Below are 16,576 nucleotides of genomic sequence, written 5' to 3' on the forward strand. Positions count from 1 at the left end.
AGTCGGGGGGAGAGATTGGTAGAGAGAGTGAGTAAACTGAATAATAGAAAGCCAAAAGAAGGATAAAGAGGTGAAAATATTGATATAGACTAAAAACATAGGGAAGACAACATGTGGGGGAGAGAGAAGAGGAGGGAGAGGAAGAGATAGAACGATAAAGATATATGAGGTGATAGATGGATATGAGAGAGAGCATATCAGAGAGGAAATATGATAGAGATAGAGATAGGTAAAAGTAAAGAGAGGGGTAAGATATGATAAAGATAGGGAGGGAGGAAGGAGCGTCTGTTTGTGAACAAGAAATATATAAAGGTAGAGATATGGAAGTAGATAGAATAAATTTGTTATTTGAATGTACAATTACCTTGATGACCTTCCACACATCTTCAATGTATTCATATTAAAGAAGGATATAGAGGTGAAAATATTGATAGAGATTAAAAAGAGGGAGGACAAAATAAGGAGAGAGAGGAAATATGATACTGGTAGAGAGAGGTGAAAAGTAAAGAGAGGGGTAAGATAAGATAAGGATAGGAAGAGGAGTGTATATAAGAAGGATATAAATGTAGGGATATAGAAGTAGATATGATGAATTTGTAACTAGACACACATAAGAATACAAGAGATGCAAAGCGTCATAGTTCCTATTGTATGTGTCATGATTATAGTATTGTAGAGTGTCGCAATAAAGGGTTGAGATGGAGGAATAAACTTTTTAATTTGAAAGAATGCAAAATCTATTAGAACAACATTCTTTATATCCTTTGATGTTTTTGAGGTTGAACTATCTTTAAATCGTATTAAAATTAATTGTAATTGTACATAGAACTTAAGAACTAAAGACTGTGAAGAAATATAGACAATTACATTTTGCATTAATGTTTGTAGTTGAATGTGAGTAGATAAGTTATAGCTCTTACCAAGTGCAAAATTACTTCTTTGTGTCTTTAGAATTTTAACATCATTGCCTTTACAAAAAAAGTTACAAGCTCTAAAATTGGTTAAGAGGACTAAATAATAAATGATATTGTATAGCGTGCTCAACATAATACAAGGTTTACTTTTCATATTGTAATGAATTTGATGTTAGGAATGCTTTTGTAGAATAACATAACAACAAAAATATTGATTTTTATTATTATTATAAAATAAGAAAAATGGGTCATACTTTCGGTCTACTTTGAAATTTGTCACAATCAATTGTGGTTTCTTAAAATAAGCTATTATCCTCTATACATATATGGAGAGAAGAAATTTATAGCATTATAAATGTCTAATGACACGATTTAATTTAAAAAATGAGTAATTCTAAACTCCATTGTAGAAAACTCAAAAGTGTATAAGAATTTTAGAATAAAATGAAATTCTTTAACTTCAAGAGTTTCGAGACTAGAAAGTGTCTTCATAAGCACTCAAGAAATGTTGTTCAATTTCACTAAAAAGATCATTCATGCATTACAAGACAACACATTTTTTGCATTATTGGTTTTTCCATGAGAAGTCTTGAGATAATAAATAAAATTTCTACAATATTAGTTTGAATGCAATTATAAAGTTGTCATAAATGTGTTGTGAACAAATGGATCATTGAGATCTTGTGCAAGGTTAAACAATACCAATCAAAATCCTAACAAAAGCATAAGCATGTTATGACTAAATTCTTCATATAGAAAAGACATCCACAATTCAAATTGCTTATTCTTTATGTCTTGGAGTCTCAAGTATAATAAATTTTATTTTATTTTTAGCATGTTTGCAATATAAGAAATTAAAAACCAATTCTTTATCCTAAAAGAATGAATTATATGATTAAAAAATTAGAGAAATTGAAAATTACGAAACAAAAATATTTTTTTACAAATATTTAACATCAAATAATTCTTTATTTTAAAAAAAGTACAATTAAGTGTCATCTTTATACACTATTTTTATTTATTAAAAAAAATTAATCAACAACTTGACAGTAAAAAATGATATAACATATTTTAAATTTTAAATATATAAACAATAAACATAATTATACGTACAATAAACACCATTTTAAAATTCTTTGTAATATGATTTAATTTTTAGTTTTAAAAATTCTTTGTTACATTATTTAGTTTTTATTACTTTTAATTCTTTTGAAAGATAATGTTTTAAGGGCAAAATAAATCAAAATTTAATGAGTTAGTACAATCTATTATTATTAATTTGGCTAATGGTAAAGTAAAGTGTGGTGTAACAATCTTTTATAATAATTATATTAATTGCACAATTAATACAAAAAGTTAGAATTTTAATTTTCATTGATTTTTAGTTATAAAAATTGAATTTCTCCATTACTTTAGTAGGATCCAATAAGATTTCAATTAAATACTATTCTTATTTTTCAAAAAACAAAAAATAGAAATGTTCAAACTTTATAAGAAATTTAAATTGTGAAATTCTTGAAATGATAAAGTAAATGTAGTGTCACATCATTTTATTTTCAATCATATTAATTGCACAATTAATGCTAAAAGTTAGAGCTTTAAATTTTTCTTTATTTTTTGGTTTGGAAAATTAATTTTCTCCCTTACTATTATTAGTGAGAGCCAATAAGATTTTAGTTAAATGACTTTTTTTCATTTTAAAAAATAATAAAAATGTTTAAACTTTATAAAAAACTTAGAACCTAAAAAAATACTTGAATCTTATTGATTAAACTAATATATTTTATAGTTTTTAATTGCATCTAATGGATGTAATAGATTCCTGCCTATGAGAGGAACTAATAAGAACAAGGGGCACAAACGCTAAAGTTCCTGCCTTTATTAGTGTGGTGGATTGTAGGGTAGGAGTTGAGTGAAGTTTGCGAAGTTGTACATTTAATGGTAAAATTTATAGTTTGTAAATTTTGACATTAAACGAACTAAATTAAAACTTTGATAATTTATTGTAGATGGAAAATAGAAATTTTTAATGTCATTTTAAGAAATATTTAAATAATAAAAATGTCTTTTGCCTTAAATCATATAAATCTAAGATCAACAAATCAGAGAAACATAATAATGATCGTAATAACATAATAATAATTTTAGCTTATAAAAATAATTTAATAGTATTGGTATGCTTGATTTACTCATGACTAAATTATAGATCATTATTCAATTTTGAGTTGTCTCATATGTAAAAAACTAAGTCTTGTAATTATTACTTTAATAGTGCTAGAATATTGAACACTTAATAATAACAATGCCATTTTAATAATAATTATACTTACTAAAAGCTTCAAAGCTTGATATATATTTTTCAAAGTTAAATAGCAATGATATTTAAATTTCATATAATATATGTTTTAAAATTATAAAATAATATTAAAATCAAAATATATAAGTATTTAAAAAAAATGACCTTATTATTCAAATTCTTCATTAATTTTTTAACAAAATTTATAAATATTTTTAGTAAAAATTTATGAAATAATTAGTTTCTTAAAAATACACTTTTGTTATTTATTAATTTAATTACAATTTAGAATAGAAAAATAATTTTTTAAATTAGAATAAAATAAATTTAAATTATAATTAATTTAGTTTCTTAGTTTCAAAAATTAGTTATAATTTAGGTAGTTCCAAAAAAAAAACATTGACAAGTTATGATGTTTGCTTTTAAAAAGTTTAATTAGAATAAGATTGGAAAATAGTAGCTACTAAAATATAGTGTAAACTTAAAGAAATAACATTTTACAAATTACAAAAATAAATATCAATGTAAAACTAATAATAAATATAAAACATTTAACTTTATATTTGAACTTGGTAAGATAAATAGATAGGGATAATTAATATTGATTAGACATTCATTTGTGAGGTGGAAGATAAAAATGATTTAAAAAAAATTAATCCACTTGTCACAAATGTAGAAAATATAAAGTTGTAATTAATGAATTCATTAATAGAGTTGTTAAAAAATATTTGTATTTTTTTAAAGAAAATTGAATTTTTTCATTGGCAAAAACACAATAAAAATATGATTTATAAAATAATAAAAAATTAGAAAAAAATATAAACATTTGAAATTCCTTTTAATCTTTAATAAAATTCTATCAATTGATCATTAAATTGAAAAATTGAATTGAATGAAAATATTGGCAACGTATTCTTCTCCTGTTTCCACGTCAATCCTTTCTAGCACGTGTATTGTTAATCGTGGCGCATCATGTCACACCTGTCAAATCTGGTATTCCTGGAACTCGTTCAATATTTTGAGTAGACATCAGGCACAGGAGGAGGTTCAAAAAAATGAGCGTAGCTCAGAGTGCGATTACTATTTTTCACAGGCAAAGACCGCTCAATTTATAATGCGTCCACGGAGGTCAATTTGGGCTTCAATTTCCTCAAATCAAAGGCTGCGAGAATGGCTTACAGGCGAAGCAAAGCCAAACTTCTCAATCCGCTCCCATTTCCACAGCGCAACAACATTCTGTAACTGCTCAGAAAAACCACAGTCAGCCGCTGGATCGACGCCTCTAAGCGAGCGGGGCCCTTTTGTTTCCCGCCTCAATAGTCGCGGGATTTTGCGCTTTGATGGGCCTGATACCGTCAAGTTTCTGCAAGGTCTCGTCACAAATGATCTGAGAACCTTAGAGGAGCCAACACAGCAGCCGGTGCCCACACCGAACCAGCCGGCGGTTCAAAAAGGTCCAGTTTATGCAGCGTTTCTTAATTCGCAGGGGAGATTTTTGTACGATATTTTTATTTACCGGCCTGTGCGCGCGGACGAGAAGCTTAATGCGACGGGCTCTGGTCCAGGTGCTGATTCGAATGAACCTGCTTTGTTCGCCGACGTGGACAGCGATTCGCTGCACGAGCTTCTCGATCATTTGAACAAGTAAGTCTCATCATTTTTTCTCGTGAACTTTATTATCGGATAAATAAGTCCTTGATGCTTAATTGGATGTAATTCATGAATTGGAAGGTTTTTCACCTTCTAAATTCGACCGAGGCTTGTATTTGGCCTTGAAGCATGCGATATTCACGAATTTGCAATTCTATTATTTCTTCTGGAGGTTTGGATGTTTCACTGTTAAAGGTTCAAGGTGTTTACGTTTAAACATATCAGAGTAGGCTTCAATTGTTTTGATTGCCAAGGATTATTGGTTCCATGACCGAGAGTGGTATTTTAAAATTTTCAGTGGTCATGGTCTGCTGGGTTCTTTTCATTCGTAGATATGTGGCCCCGAACGTGGAAGGCCTAGGTTCTGGCTGCGCTGTGCGGAAAGTCATTTAATTATTCAAAGGTAGAAATTTACCTTCTGAAACTAACCGGTCCAGATAGTAAGACTTGAGGGTAAGGCTGTGCAACGTTTGACCTGGGCTGTCCCCAGAATCACTTACTTACCGAAACGTAAAAGCTCACTCTATGAAACTAATCAGGCTTGATGGTGTGTCTGAGTCTTAGTGCTGGCCATAGCTCCCGTGAAGACCTGGATTTAAATCTCCATGGAGCTACTTGATCGAAGCTCACATGATGCTTGGTAATGCAGTTCTCAAAGCACGTTGACAGGATATAAGAAACCCCATTTGTGTCTCAAGGTTGTGGGCAGGAAAACCTTCTTGATCCCCCTAAAAGTAAAACGCTACATCAGTTGATGAAAAGCACCCAAAAATTGATTATATTGTATCTTTAGGAAAACTCTCCGTGATCCCCCAAAAACAAAATCTTCGCAGCAGTCAATCCTTTATAACTCCCACAAGCTCACAAATCATTAATACATAGTCAGGGATAACCAAATGAGAAAACATAATCAAGACAAAATATCCTTTTACCTGGAAGGAGAAAGGAGAACTGATGGAGGAAACTTATTTCATCAGTAGACTGAAACTCTACTAGAGCATTAGTAGAATCAACATATCCTAAATCTAGGGTAATATATGGAGAATGCAATGCCAGTGACCATACAATTTAATGAATTGTTGGGAAAGACAAACAAATAATAAACCCAATTTGATTGTAGACTGCACTCTAATAACCCTCAACATGTGATAGCTTAATTAAACATCAATTTTCCTTCACAAGATTAATGGTTTGACATTTCATCAAACACTTTGCATGAAATCTTTATCTCGCTGTTTTTTATCTTTAGATTACTTCCGCTTGCTTGTAATGGTTCAAATTTAGTTTAGACGCATGCAAATTGTTATTAGATGTCCAAACAAAGAAGCTGAAGTACAAATGCAATCTTTTTGACCATTCAAATACATACATATGATTTCAGCTTGTGAAATGTGCATCTACAGCCAATAGACATTTATACAAACACTTGGCATGCAATTTAATGACTGAAACACATAACTACAACTCTCATGGAATTTGCAATTAAATGAAGAACCTGTAGATGACTGCTGTAGATATCAAATTGCGGCAGATTTGTATGAGGAATAATGTACAACAATATGCTCCCTCCAACTTGTAAAGTTTAATAGACCATGTTCGGTGTAAATTTAGCAAAGTGTTTGATATGTATTCTGATATATAACAGACTGGTGTCTTCTTGTTGATAAACTTTAATGTACTTGTTGTAAAATATAATAACCTTATCTGAGATCAGTATTGCCGATTTTATTGATATGATATGCAGAATGAGAATGAGACTAATATATATATATATATATATATATATATATATATATGTTGGAACATGACGTAACAGAGTCATGACTCTATACGTTCATGTCCCAACATACACATACCGATTCATAGTAATTAACACTAAACAGTGTTATATATAAATCATGAGTTAAACTTGACACCAATGTAGTATAGCAAATGAAGCCACCCGATAACAAGTTGGAGATGGCGCTTCAACACGGCTAGTGGTGTGTTGATAGAAATATGATCGACAGTGTCAATGAAATAGTCTAGTGTAAACTAACCACCCGACTGTTATTGGGTTAAACAGACAAAACAAAATTGAAAATACTGCACTATAAATTATCATTGTGTATACACACACACACACATATTGATTACTAGTTTAAGGCAGATGTTTCAATACTCAAACGCTAACTTTCTTAACACTCCCTTTTTAGCAATGAGGGATTGAAACTTCTATATACAATTGAGTAGACTTGATTATATCTGATGAAATATGATGTCCGGCAAAAATCCGGTCTAAATAACCATAATAATTGATTTTAATGATGTCTGGACAAAATTTGGCCTTTAACCATGATGGATATCAATGTGTTCGGCAGAGTTTGGCCTATAACAATGACACCAATAATTTTCATGATGTCCAGACAAGATCCGGCCTATAATCATGATGGATATCAATGTGTCCGGCAAAATCCGGCCTATAACAATGACACCAATAATTTCCATGATGTCCGGACAAGATCCGGCCTATAATCATGATAGATATCAATGTGTCTGGCATAATCCAACCTATAACAATGACACCAATAACTTTCAATAGTTTTGGTATTTAAAGGTTGGTTATCTATTGATAAGATCGTCACCTTATAATAGAGACCTTTAATAAAGATTATGAAAGATCATCACCTTTCATTTAACAAGTTTGCAAACAATAATTTAATATAATATTCATGAATAAATTTACAAAAATGTAATTACATATTTGTAATACCAAGTTTAGATCTAAAATACTCTATTTTCACTCTTGCAACAGGTTTAGTGAAAATGTCAGCATTTTGATCATTTGTGTTAACATAAATCAGCTTGATCACATTCCTGTCAACCATGTCTCTGATGTAGTGGTAAGGAGTCTCAATGTGTTTTGACCGATTGTGGAACACTGGATTTGCTGAAAGTTTGATGCAACTCTGATTGTCACAATGGATCACAATGGAATCTAACTTCTCCCCAAATAATCCAAATAATAGCTTCCTTAACCAAACTGCTTCATGTGCTCCCATGGAGGCTGCCATATATTTTGTTTCCGTAGAACTCAAGGCAATTGTAGGTTGTTTTCTACTGAACCATGACACCATTGCTGATCCGAGACTGAAGCAACATCCAATGGTACTCTTTCGATTTAAGGAACAACCAGCCCAATCAGAGTCTGTGTAGCCTTCAAGTTTGATTTCAACATTTCTCTACTTTAGTCCAAGACCAATAGTGCCATGTAGATATCTCAAAACATGTTTAGTCGCCATCAGGTGTATTTTCTTAGGTTCACACATAAAGTGACTTAGTACATTCGTAGCATAGTAGATGTCAGGTCCAGTGTTTACCAAAAATATGAGAGATCCAATAATCTGTCTGTAGAGGGTACGATCAATAGATTCTGAATGTGCTGCTTCCTCTTTTAGCTTGTGTAGATTAGTTTCCATTGGAATTGCAAGTGATTTGCTATCCATCATCCCAAATCTATTCAAAATATCGTGAGTATATTTTCCTTGGTTTAAGAATATGTAATCTTCCTTTTGACATACTTCTAGGCCTAAGAAATAATGTAGCAAACCTAGGGGTTTCATGTCAAATTCAGCAGCAAGGTCTTGTTTGCATTTAGCAATCAGATGATCTTCACCTGTTATTAAGAGATCATCAACATAAATAACCAAGATAATCATATCTCCATTAGATATCTTGAAATAGATATTAGAATCAACTTCATTTTTAGAGTATCTTAATTTGATGAGATAACTATCAATTCTTTCATAGCAAACTCGAGGGGCTTGTTTCAAGCCATACAATGCTTTCTTTAGTTTACATACATAAAGATTTTCATTTTTTATCACGAAACCTTCAGGTTGTTCAATATAAACTTCTTCATTTATGATTCCATTTAAGAATGCAGTTTTCACATCCATTTGATGCACCTTCCATCGGTTTGCTGCTGCTAAGGCAAGAATTGTCCTGACTGAAGTAAAATGAGCAACTGGGGCAAAAGTTTCTTTATAATCAATACCTGCTTTCTATACAAAACCTTGGGCAACAAACCTCACTTTTTGTTTCTCAATGCTCCCATTTGCTACGTATTTGATTTTATATAACCATTTAGAAGAAACAACATATTTGGCTTTAGGTCTAGGTACAATGTCCCAGACATCATTTTGAAGTAGTGATTGATGTTCTTCAACCATAGCATCTTTCCATGCTTGGCAAGTTAGAGCTTCTTCAACAGATGTAGGTTCAGATTTAGTGAGCTCAGTTACTAGTGTAGTATAACATGATTTGTTTTTGGTTTTCTTGACTTCCTTAATGATTTCATTTGGTTCAATATTATTTTCTTCAATCATTTTTCTTGCCCACAATGGTCTCTTTTTGGTGATTGAGATGTTTCTATTTTTTGTATCTAGTACTGAACTTGTTTCTTCTGATATATTCTCCCTCTGAATTTCAGATTGTGGACTTTCGTCTAAGTTTGTTGAAGGCTCATCATTTGTGCTTATGGATAGTTTTAGAGCAGTGTTTTCCTCAAATATGACATCTCTGCTTACTTCTACTGATCTTTGTCCAGGAACATAGACTCTGTATCCTTTTGAGTTTTCACTATGCCCAACAAATATCCCTTTCTTTCCTAAAGGTTCTAACTTAGTTCTTCTTTCTTTAGGTATATGTATATACACAAGACAACCAAAGATCCTAAGATGACTTAAGTTAGGTTTATTCCCTGTGAATACTTCTTCAGGTGTTATATTTTCTAGGATAGAGTGTGGACATCTGTTTTGAATGCATACAACAATATTAGTGGCTTTTGCCCAAAATGAAAAATGTAGGTTTTGATCATGAACCATAGCTTTAGTTGCCTCAACAATAGTTCTATTTTTTCTTTTTGCTACACCATTTTGTTATGGATTATAAGGTACTGTATACTCCCTCTTAATCTCAACAAATGTACAAAAAGCTTTGAAATTCTCAGAAGTATATTCTCCCCCATTGTCAGATCTTAGAGTCTTAATTTTCTTCGACACTTGATTTTCTACCAATTCTTTGAATTCTTTGAATTTTGATAACACTTCATTTGATTCCTTAATTTTTAGAAAGAAAATCCAAGTCTTCCTAGAGTAATCATTGATGAAGATAGGAGTAACCTCCTAGGGAGAGAGTTGGCATGGGCCCACATAGATCAGAGTGAATTAGTTCCATAATTGATTTAGACTTGTGTTCACTAGTAGGGAAAGGTATTTTAATGTTCATTCCTAGAGCACAACCGTTACATATACTTGTATGGGTAGACTTTAAGTTTGGAATTCCAGAGATGATTTTGCCTATCTTTGGTAGTGAACTAAAACCAATATGTCCAAGTCTCCTATGCCATATTTCATCAGAATTTGTTATTTCATGATTAAGAGCTTGGTTTTGAATATTACATAGTTTATATAAGGTCCCATCTCTAGTCCCGATAGTGATAGCATTTTTAAGACTTGTGTTTTTAGGCATGTACAAGACTTTGTCTTCGTTGAAAGTAACTTGAAAACCTTCATCCGTTAATCCAAAGATTGAGATAAGATTCTTTTTATCCCAGGTACAAATAGAACATCTTTCAACTTTAGTGTAACTCCAGTCCTTAATTGAATAGAGCAGGTTGTAATGCCTTTGACTGGATGAGTGGACTTGTCTCCAATAGTAACTCCTTCAGATCTGTTATTTTCAAGTGTTTCAAATTTCTCTTTGAATCTTGTTATATGACGGGAAGCGCCACTATCTATTATCCACACACTTTCATTAGAGTTTATCGCACTTGACAAAGCAGAGTAGAAAACTAGATTTTCATCTTTCTTACTTTCGGCTAACGAGTCTAAGATTCTTTCCCTTTCATGACATTTGCTGAAGATATGTCCAAATTTCTCATATTTAAAGCATTTAACTTTAGAGAGATTAGTATTGTTGACCTTATTATGCTTTTTCTTATAGTCATGTTTCTTTCCTTTAAATTTCCTTTGCTTTCCTTGATGATTTGGAGCTGAGAAAAGAGCTTGATTTTCTCCCTTTTGATTTGATACAATACCTCTTGAAATTAATCTTGACTCTTCTAATGTACAATCAGTTTTTAGTTGATCAAATGAAGGGATTGAAGGTCTACTGACAACTTGAATGAATGCTTCCTATGATAGTGGTAATCCTCTAAGTGCTAATATAGAGAGTTGTTGATCTTCTACTTTGTTTGCAATAGAAATTTGAGTGATTCTTAATTTCAGAAATCCTTCCAAAATAAGATGAGATTGATTCTCCCTTATTCATTTTAGTATTCATCAATTGATTTTTCAAAGTGATCAATATGCTTGAGTTGTTTATTTCAAATGCATTTTTATTGTTGTGAATACTTCAAAGGCTTTCTTCAGATTTGAAATGGAAGGAAGAATGTGATTCTTTACGAAGTCTATTATGATTTTCTTGGCTTTATTGTTTCGCCTTCTCCAAGTGATTTTTTCAGTTTCATCTTCAGGAATTGGATTATCAGATTCAATGAATGGTTCTAGTTCTAGTTCTTCAAGGATTGCGGTACTCTGGATTTTCCATGAAAAGAAATTTACAACACCTTTGAGTCTGTCTTCTACTCTCACATTATTTGACATATTTGCAATACTTTTGATAGTCTCTCTACCAAGTAGGCTCTGATACCATGTAAAGTTTAATAGACCGTGTTTGGTGTAGACTTATCAAAGTGTTTGATATGTATTCTGATATATAACAGATTGGTGTCTTCCTGTTGATAAACTTTAATGTACTTGCTGTAAAATATAATAACCTTATCTGAGATCAGTATTACTGATTTTATTGATATGATCTGCAAAATGAGAATGAGACTAATATATATATATATATGTTGGAACATGACGTAAGAGTCATGACTCTATACGTTCATGTCCCAACATACACATACCGATTCATGGTAATTATGTTAACACTAAACAGTGTTATATATAAATCATGGGTTAAACCTGATACCAATGTCGTATAGAAAATGAAGCCACCCGATAACAAATCGAAGATGGCGCTTCAACACGACTTGTGGTGTGTCGATATAAATATAATCGGCAGTGTCACTAAAACAGTCTAGTGTAAACTAACCACCCGATTGTTATTGGGTCAAACAGATAAAATAGAATTGAAAATACTGCACTATATATATATATATTACTAGTTTAAGGCAGATGTTTCAATACTCAAATGCCAACTTTCTTAACACAACTAAGGGCAGATCATAGTTAGCATGTAATAGACATTGCCCCAATAAATAAAACATCAAACTCCAGAGGAAAATGCAGGTCTACAACTTATAATTTCTATCTCCAAATCCTTTCAAATCAGATCAGTTCACTAACAAATATCAGCTTCTCTTGCACAGTTAATACAAGTGAGAAGACAAATCAAATTGCTATACTTTAGTAGCAATTTGCACTACCAAAATTAGACAATCTTCCACTATACTTCAGCAGTGGATAACAAATCCTCAGAATAGACCCTTATACTTCAGCAAGGGCACAAACTTCAGAACCTCAGAAAGCCACAAAGGCATCAAAAGAAAATATAATATCCAAGCATGCTTTTCCCAATGAAATGAGCTCATATTTATAATGCCTTCGTTAACAAAAAAAGTAAAGAACTCAACTTTTGAAATTGTGAAAGTTTCCCAAAAGAACTCAACTCTTGAAACTTTCCAACTTAACTCTTTTGGCAACATTTAATACTTGGCTTAGGCATAATATTAATGAAATAAATGGCCTTTTTCAATGATGACTCAAACATCGACTTAAGTGATATTATAAAGTTAAATTATGACTTTATAGTAACTTAATAAGTCATATGGATTTAATAATAATTTAGACACTAAAAATATTATAACTCCCAAAATACTCATCATTTAAATATGCTGTCTGAAATAGGAGTCACACTTATTATTTCTCCATGTGACCAAATGCACTTTTCAAAAATATAAAGGGTCCATCTCAATCAACACCCCAACTTATCACAAATAGTAAGTACAAAAAACTAAGCCCAAATGAAGTTCGATTTGAGCCAAACGAAGACCAGCTTGTAACTTATTGAATTGTAGAGAAGATAAGATCCTCCCAAGCCAAGCCACTGCCTCAGAAGACCCTCTAACCACAATAATTAGTGTACAAGGATCACAATAATGGGCTAATCTCTCAAACTCTGATACTGGCAACAATGGGGACACTATAGTCCTCCCTCCCTATGATTGCTTGTCCCCAAGCAATCTTGAAGCAAAATGAACATCACAAACCACGTGGGTCCTAAGGGTAGAACTATGTACTATCCCTGCTATGTACAAGCAACTCCTGTAGCACCAGTACCCAAATAACTGACATCAATATTAGAATCATTTGAAAACCGACTCTAGGCACTGAGGAAGGCAACAACGCATCAGAACTCAACCCAACTGAAATACCAATTCTATCCACACCTAAGTCCCCATCAAACTGACACTCGTACCCAACTGCATTGTGGAGATGGTAACAACCATAGATACCTGAAACACTGATATCAATTCCAACCTCTGCTAAACTATCCAGGGTATGTAGATACTGCAAGTGGTCTAACTTGCAGCTGTCAATCCCATCTGCAAAAAATGGTGCTAACCCATCCCATAATGGATGGTATGAAATTGGAGCCAACCCACACCGATGTGAAACCAAATCCTTTACTTGGGGGTCAAAAGAAAAATGATGAGCACACGCCACTGTATAATGTCGGTAGAAAGCTCCAATCTTTGGCAATGGCTCATCACTACGAAACCAGGAATGAGGAGACAACTCCAATCTCTGACTTCAAACTACTGGTCATGTAGGATCTTGGTTAACCCTCTCAGCAAACTCAACCTCAAAATCCTTGTGTGGAAGCATGGTAGACAGAGTCTCTACAATCTTTCTTACTAACCTCCGAATAGCACGAGAGCCTCGGATGAGAGTACCCTCAAACACTATATGAATCCTCTCGCACATCCGAAGTCTCCAAAAGATACTCCATGAAAGACTCTGTGTAGTAGAAATTATATGTGGAAGCATCAACCTGCTCCTCGCGAACCATAGCTGATCCCTCTGCAAATGTAGCACTGCCAGTTGTCCAATGGTACCAATTGTATGTAATGAAGAAATAGATTTGTTTCTGGCAGAAGGAAGCAAATCACCATGAGAGCTCATCTTTGCTAATGTTCTCACCTCCTCTGTACCTACTGCACCCATAAGCTAGACGAATGTGTCGGCTACATTATCACATCCATCATCCCCAACCATAGAAGCAAATTCACTACCAACCACAATATGCAACTGAACTGGATCTAGAGTTGGTGTGGTTCGAACATGCTCCAACTCCATGGTCACTTCATCCAATTGTAACTGTGACTCCTGAAGAGCCAACTGAGTACATTGAAGAGAATCCACAGTTACCTCAAGTTCTTGGGTGAGCTCAACCTCCTCCTCTTTCTCTAACAATGTCTCATAAGAGGTGCTACTCCACTCCAGAAGGTAATTCCTGTTAGCAACTAGTTGCAAATAGTTTTGCTTCAAGATCTTGACAGCCTCTTGAAGTGCATGAACCTCTGCTAGAGAAAGAGTACTATCACCGTGCTCATCAAACATAGGAGCACCCCAACCAGATGTAGCCAACATTTGATGGATCGCATCATAATGCTCGAAAGCTGAAGAGATGTCACTTTCACTCACTTTCAACTGAATGGTCACATGATGCCTCTGTAACCCTTGCCTCCTTTGCAAGCTCTCTGTCTCACTAATTGCACTGTGATAGGAAATCGAATCACAACTACCCACCACAAGATCACTTATTGTATCTGTGCTATCGACCTCGCACTACTCTGCATCTGAGATACAACTACTATGTACCTCAATCAACTCCTCATCTGAAGAAATGGAAGCCCTCACAATATCAATATCCCCGCATGTCTCAGCTTACACCTCAAAAGATCGATCCTGTAAACACTGATCTTGGGACCCATCCAAAACCTCCTCGGAATCATTAGTTGATACCTGACAAGGGATATCATACTTGGTGCAGCTCATAGCATCATCAAATGTATCATCAGATGTGTCCATACTATCTGCATCCACATCTCCTAATAAAGCCTCAACTGCTGACACCTTACTTTGCACACATGACTCAACGTTAACCTATGAATCAATAATGCTAGAGAATGAACCCATATCTATTGATTTCGTTGTACACTCAAATCACCAACATCAAAGCTGGGTGACTCCATACATGCATCGGTCCCACTTGAAGAAGCAATTGCCTCCTGCACTAGAGCAACACTATGGCAACTCATATACAAATCTCCAATAATAATTCCCTCCTCGAGAGAGTTGAGTATCAATAGTAACAATTGCATCAACTGTCTCTACACTAATTGTAGCAATAGCTCTGGGAGCCTCAACCTGTTGAAGCTCAGTGCTGCTATCTTGCGCTGCCACTTACACAACCACATGTCCCTGTGAAATAAGTCCATGATCAATACTGCGGATAGGACTAGCAGGTGTTGTACTAAATATAGGTACATCTACATCATGGACACTTGTTGGGAAAAACTCAAGCCTCCTCCTTCTCGACCTTTTAAAGGCGGAAACCATATACCTTGCTGCCCTCTCAACTATCTCTGGCTTTGAAAAGTTCTCTGCCATCCTTTGCTGATGAAGCTTAAGTTTCTCTATACTCTCTCTCAAGGAATTTAATTTCTTGTTATCTTTTTCACTATTCCGCCAGCTCCCATAACTACTAGACCTCCTGTATCTATCCATAATTTCTTGCTATCTTTTTCACTATTCTAGCTCTCAATCACTAGAGATAGTTCAGTAGCTTGCACCTTACAGATGGCAGTCCCAATAGTTGAATAGTTGATAAGACTAGAGAGGAGATCATTCCCATTGAATATCAGGTTACAACAATTGATCTTGGGACACCAACAAAGAAATGGCGCTGGTTAATCTCTAGACAAAATGCCAAAGTCAAAAAAAAGTCAAACACGATTCTTTTACAGATTCACAAAAACACAGCAAAATTTTCTCATAATTTTTGTTGTTTTCGATCACAAAATATATAGATCATGAAGATCAAATGCTGAAAATTTCAAAAAAATTCATTGTGTATTCATTGTTTTGAAATTTTGTCAATGGTGCAATTTCTAGGGAGGATAGCTGCGTCCCTAAGAAATAAGAGTTCCAAGAGGTCAAGGACAGTACCAATACAATTAAGGCAAGGCTAGTTAAGGTTGAGAAGAAGGAAATGTTGGAGTTGGAAAACAAAAGATTAAAGGAGTACATACAAGGTTGAGGAGAATGAAATATTGGAGTTGGAAAACAAAAGATTAAAGGAGTACATACAAGGTTGAGGAGAACAAAATGTTGGAGTTGGAAGACAAAAGATTAAAGGAGTACATACAAGGTTGAGGAGAACAAAATGTTGGAGTTGGAAAACAAAAGATAGGGCAAGATGATGCTACATTTGCTTTACCTATTCCCATTCTGCAAGAATTGTTTGATATCTATGAAGGAACCTGGAACACACATCAAGAGGTTAGGGAGTGGATTGAAAATAGTTCAAGACAATCTAGGGATTCCTTACCAAAATGGTTCAAGCTTATGACAAGACTATGCTGCTCATGAACAAGATC

At 33.6% G+C, this 16,576-nt stretch overlaps 1 protein-coding gene across 3 annotated transcripts in view; it reads left to right on the forward strand.

Moving 5' to 3' along the window:
• Positions 1-4,198: 4,198 nt before the first annotated feature.
• The window catches only part of LOC149570173 (Glycine cleavage T-protein family), a 124,896-nt gene continuing 112,518 nt past the window's right edge, over positions 4,199-16,576 (forward strand). For 2 of the 3 annotated variants that reach the window (XM_089822824.1, XM_089822825.1), the window contains exon 1: positions 4,217-4,854. In XM_089822824.1, the coding sequence (XP_089678950.1) occupies positions 4,325-4,854 (530 nt within the window). In that variant the 5' untranslated portion in view covers positions 4,217-4,324. Of the gene's footprint in view, positions 4,855-16,576 lie in introns of all 3 variants that reach the window. The other variant, XM_089822823.1, reaches the window with a different exon arrangement.

Source organism: Cupressus sempervirens, chromosome 3, assembly GCF_028749045.1.
Source record: "Cupressus sempervirens isolate cs-2001-9-10 chromosome 3, ASM2874904v1, whole genome shotgun sequence".
Taxonomy (NCBI): domain Eukaryota; kingdom Viridiplantae; phylum Streptophyta; class Pinopsida; order Cupressales; family Cupressaceae; genus Cupressus; species Cupressus sempervirens.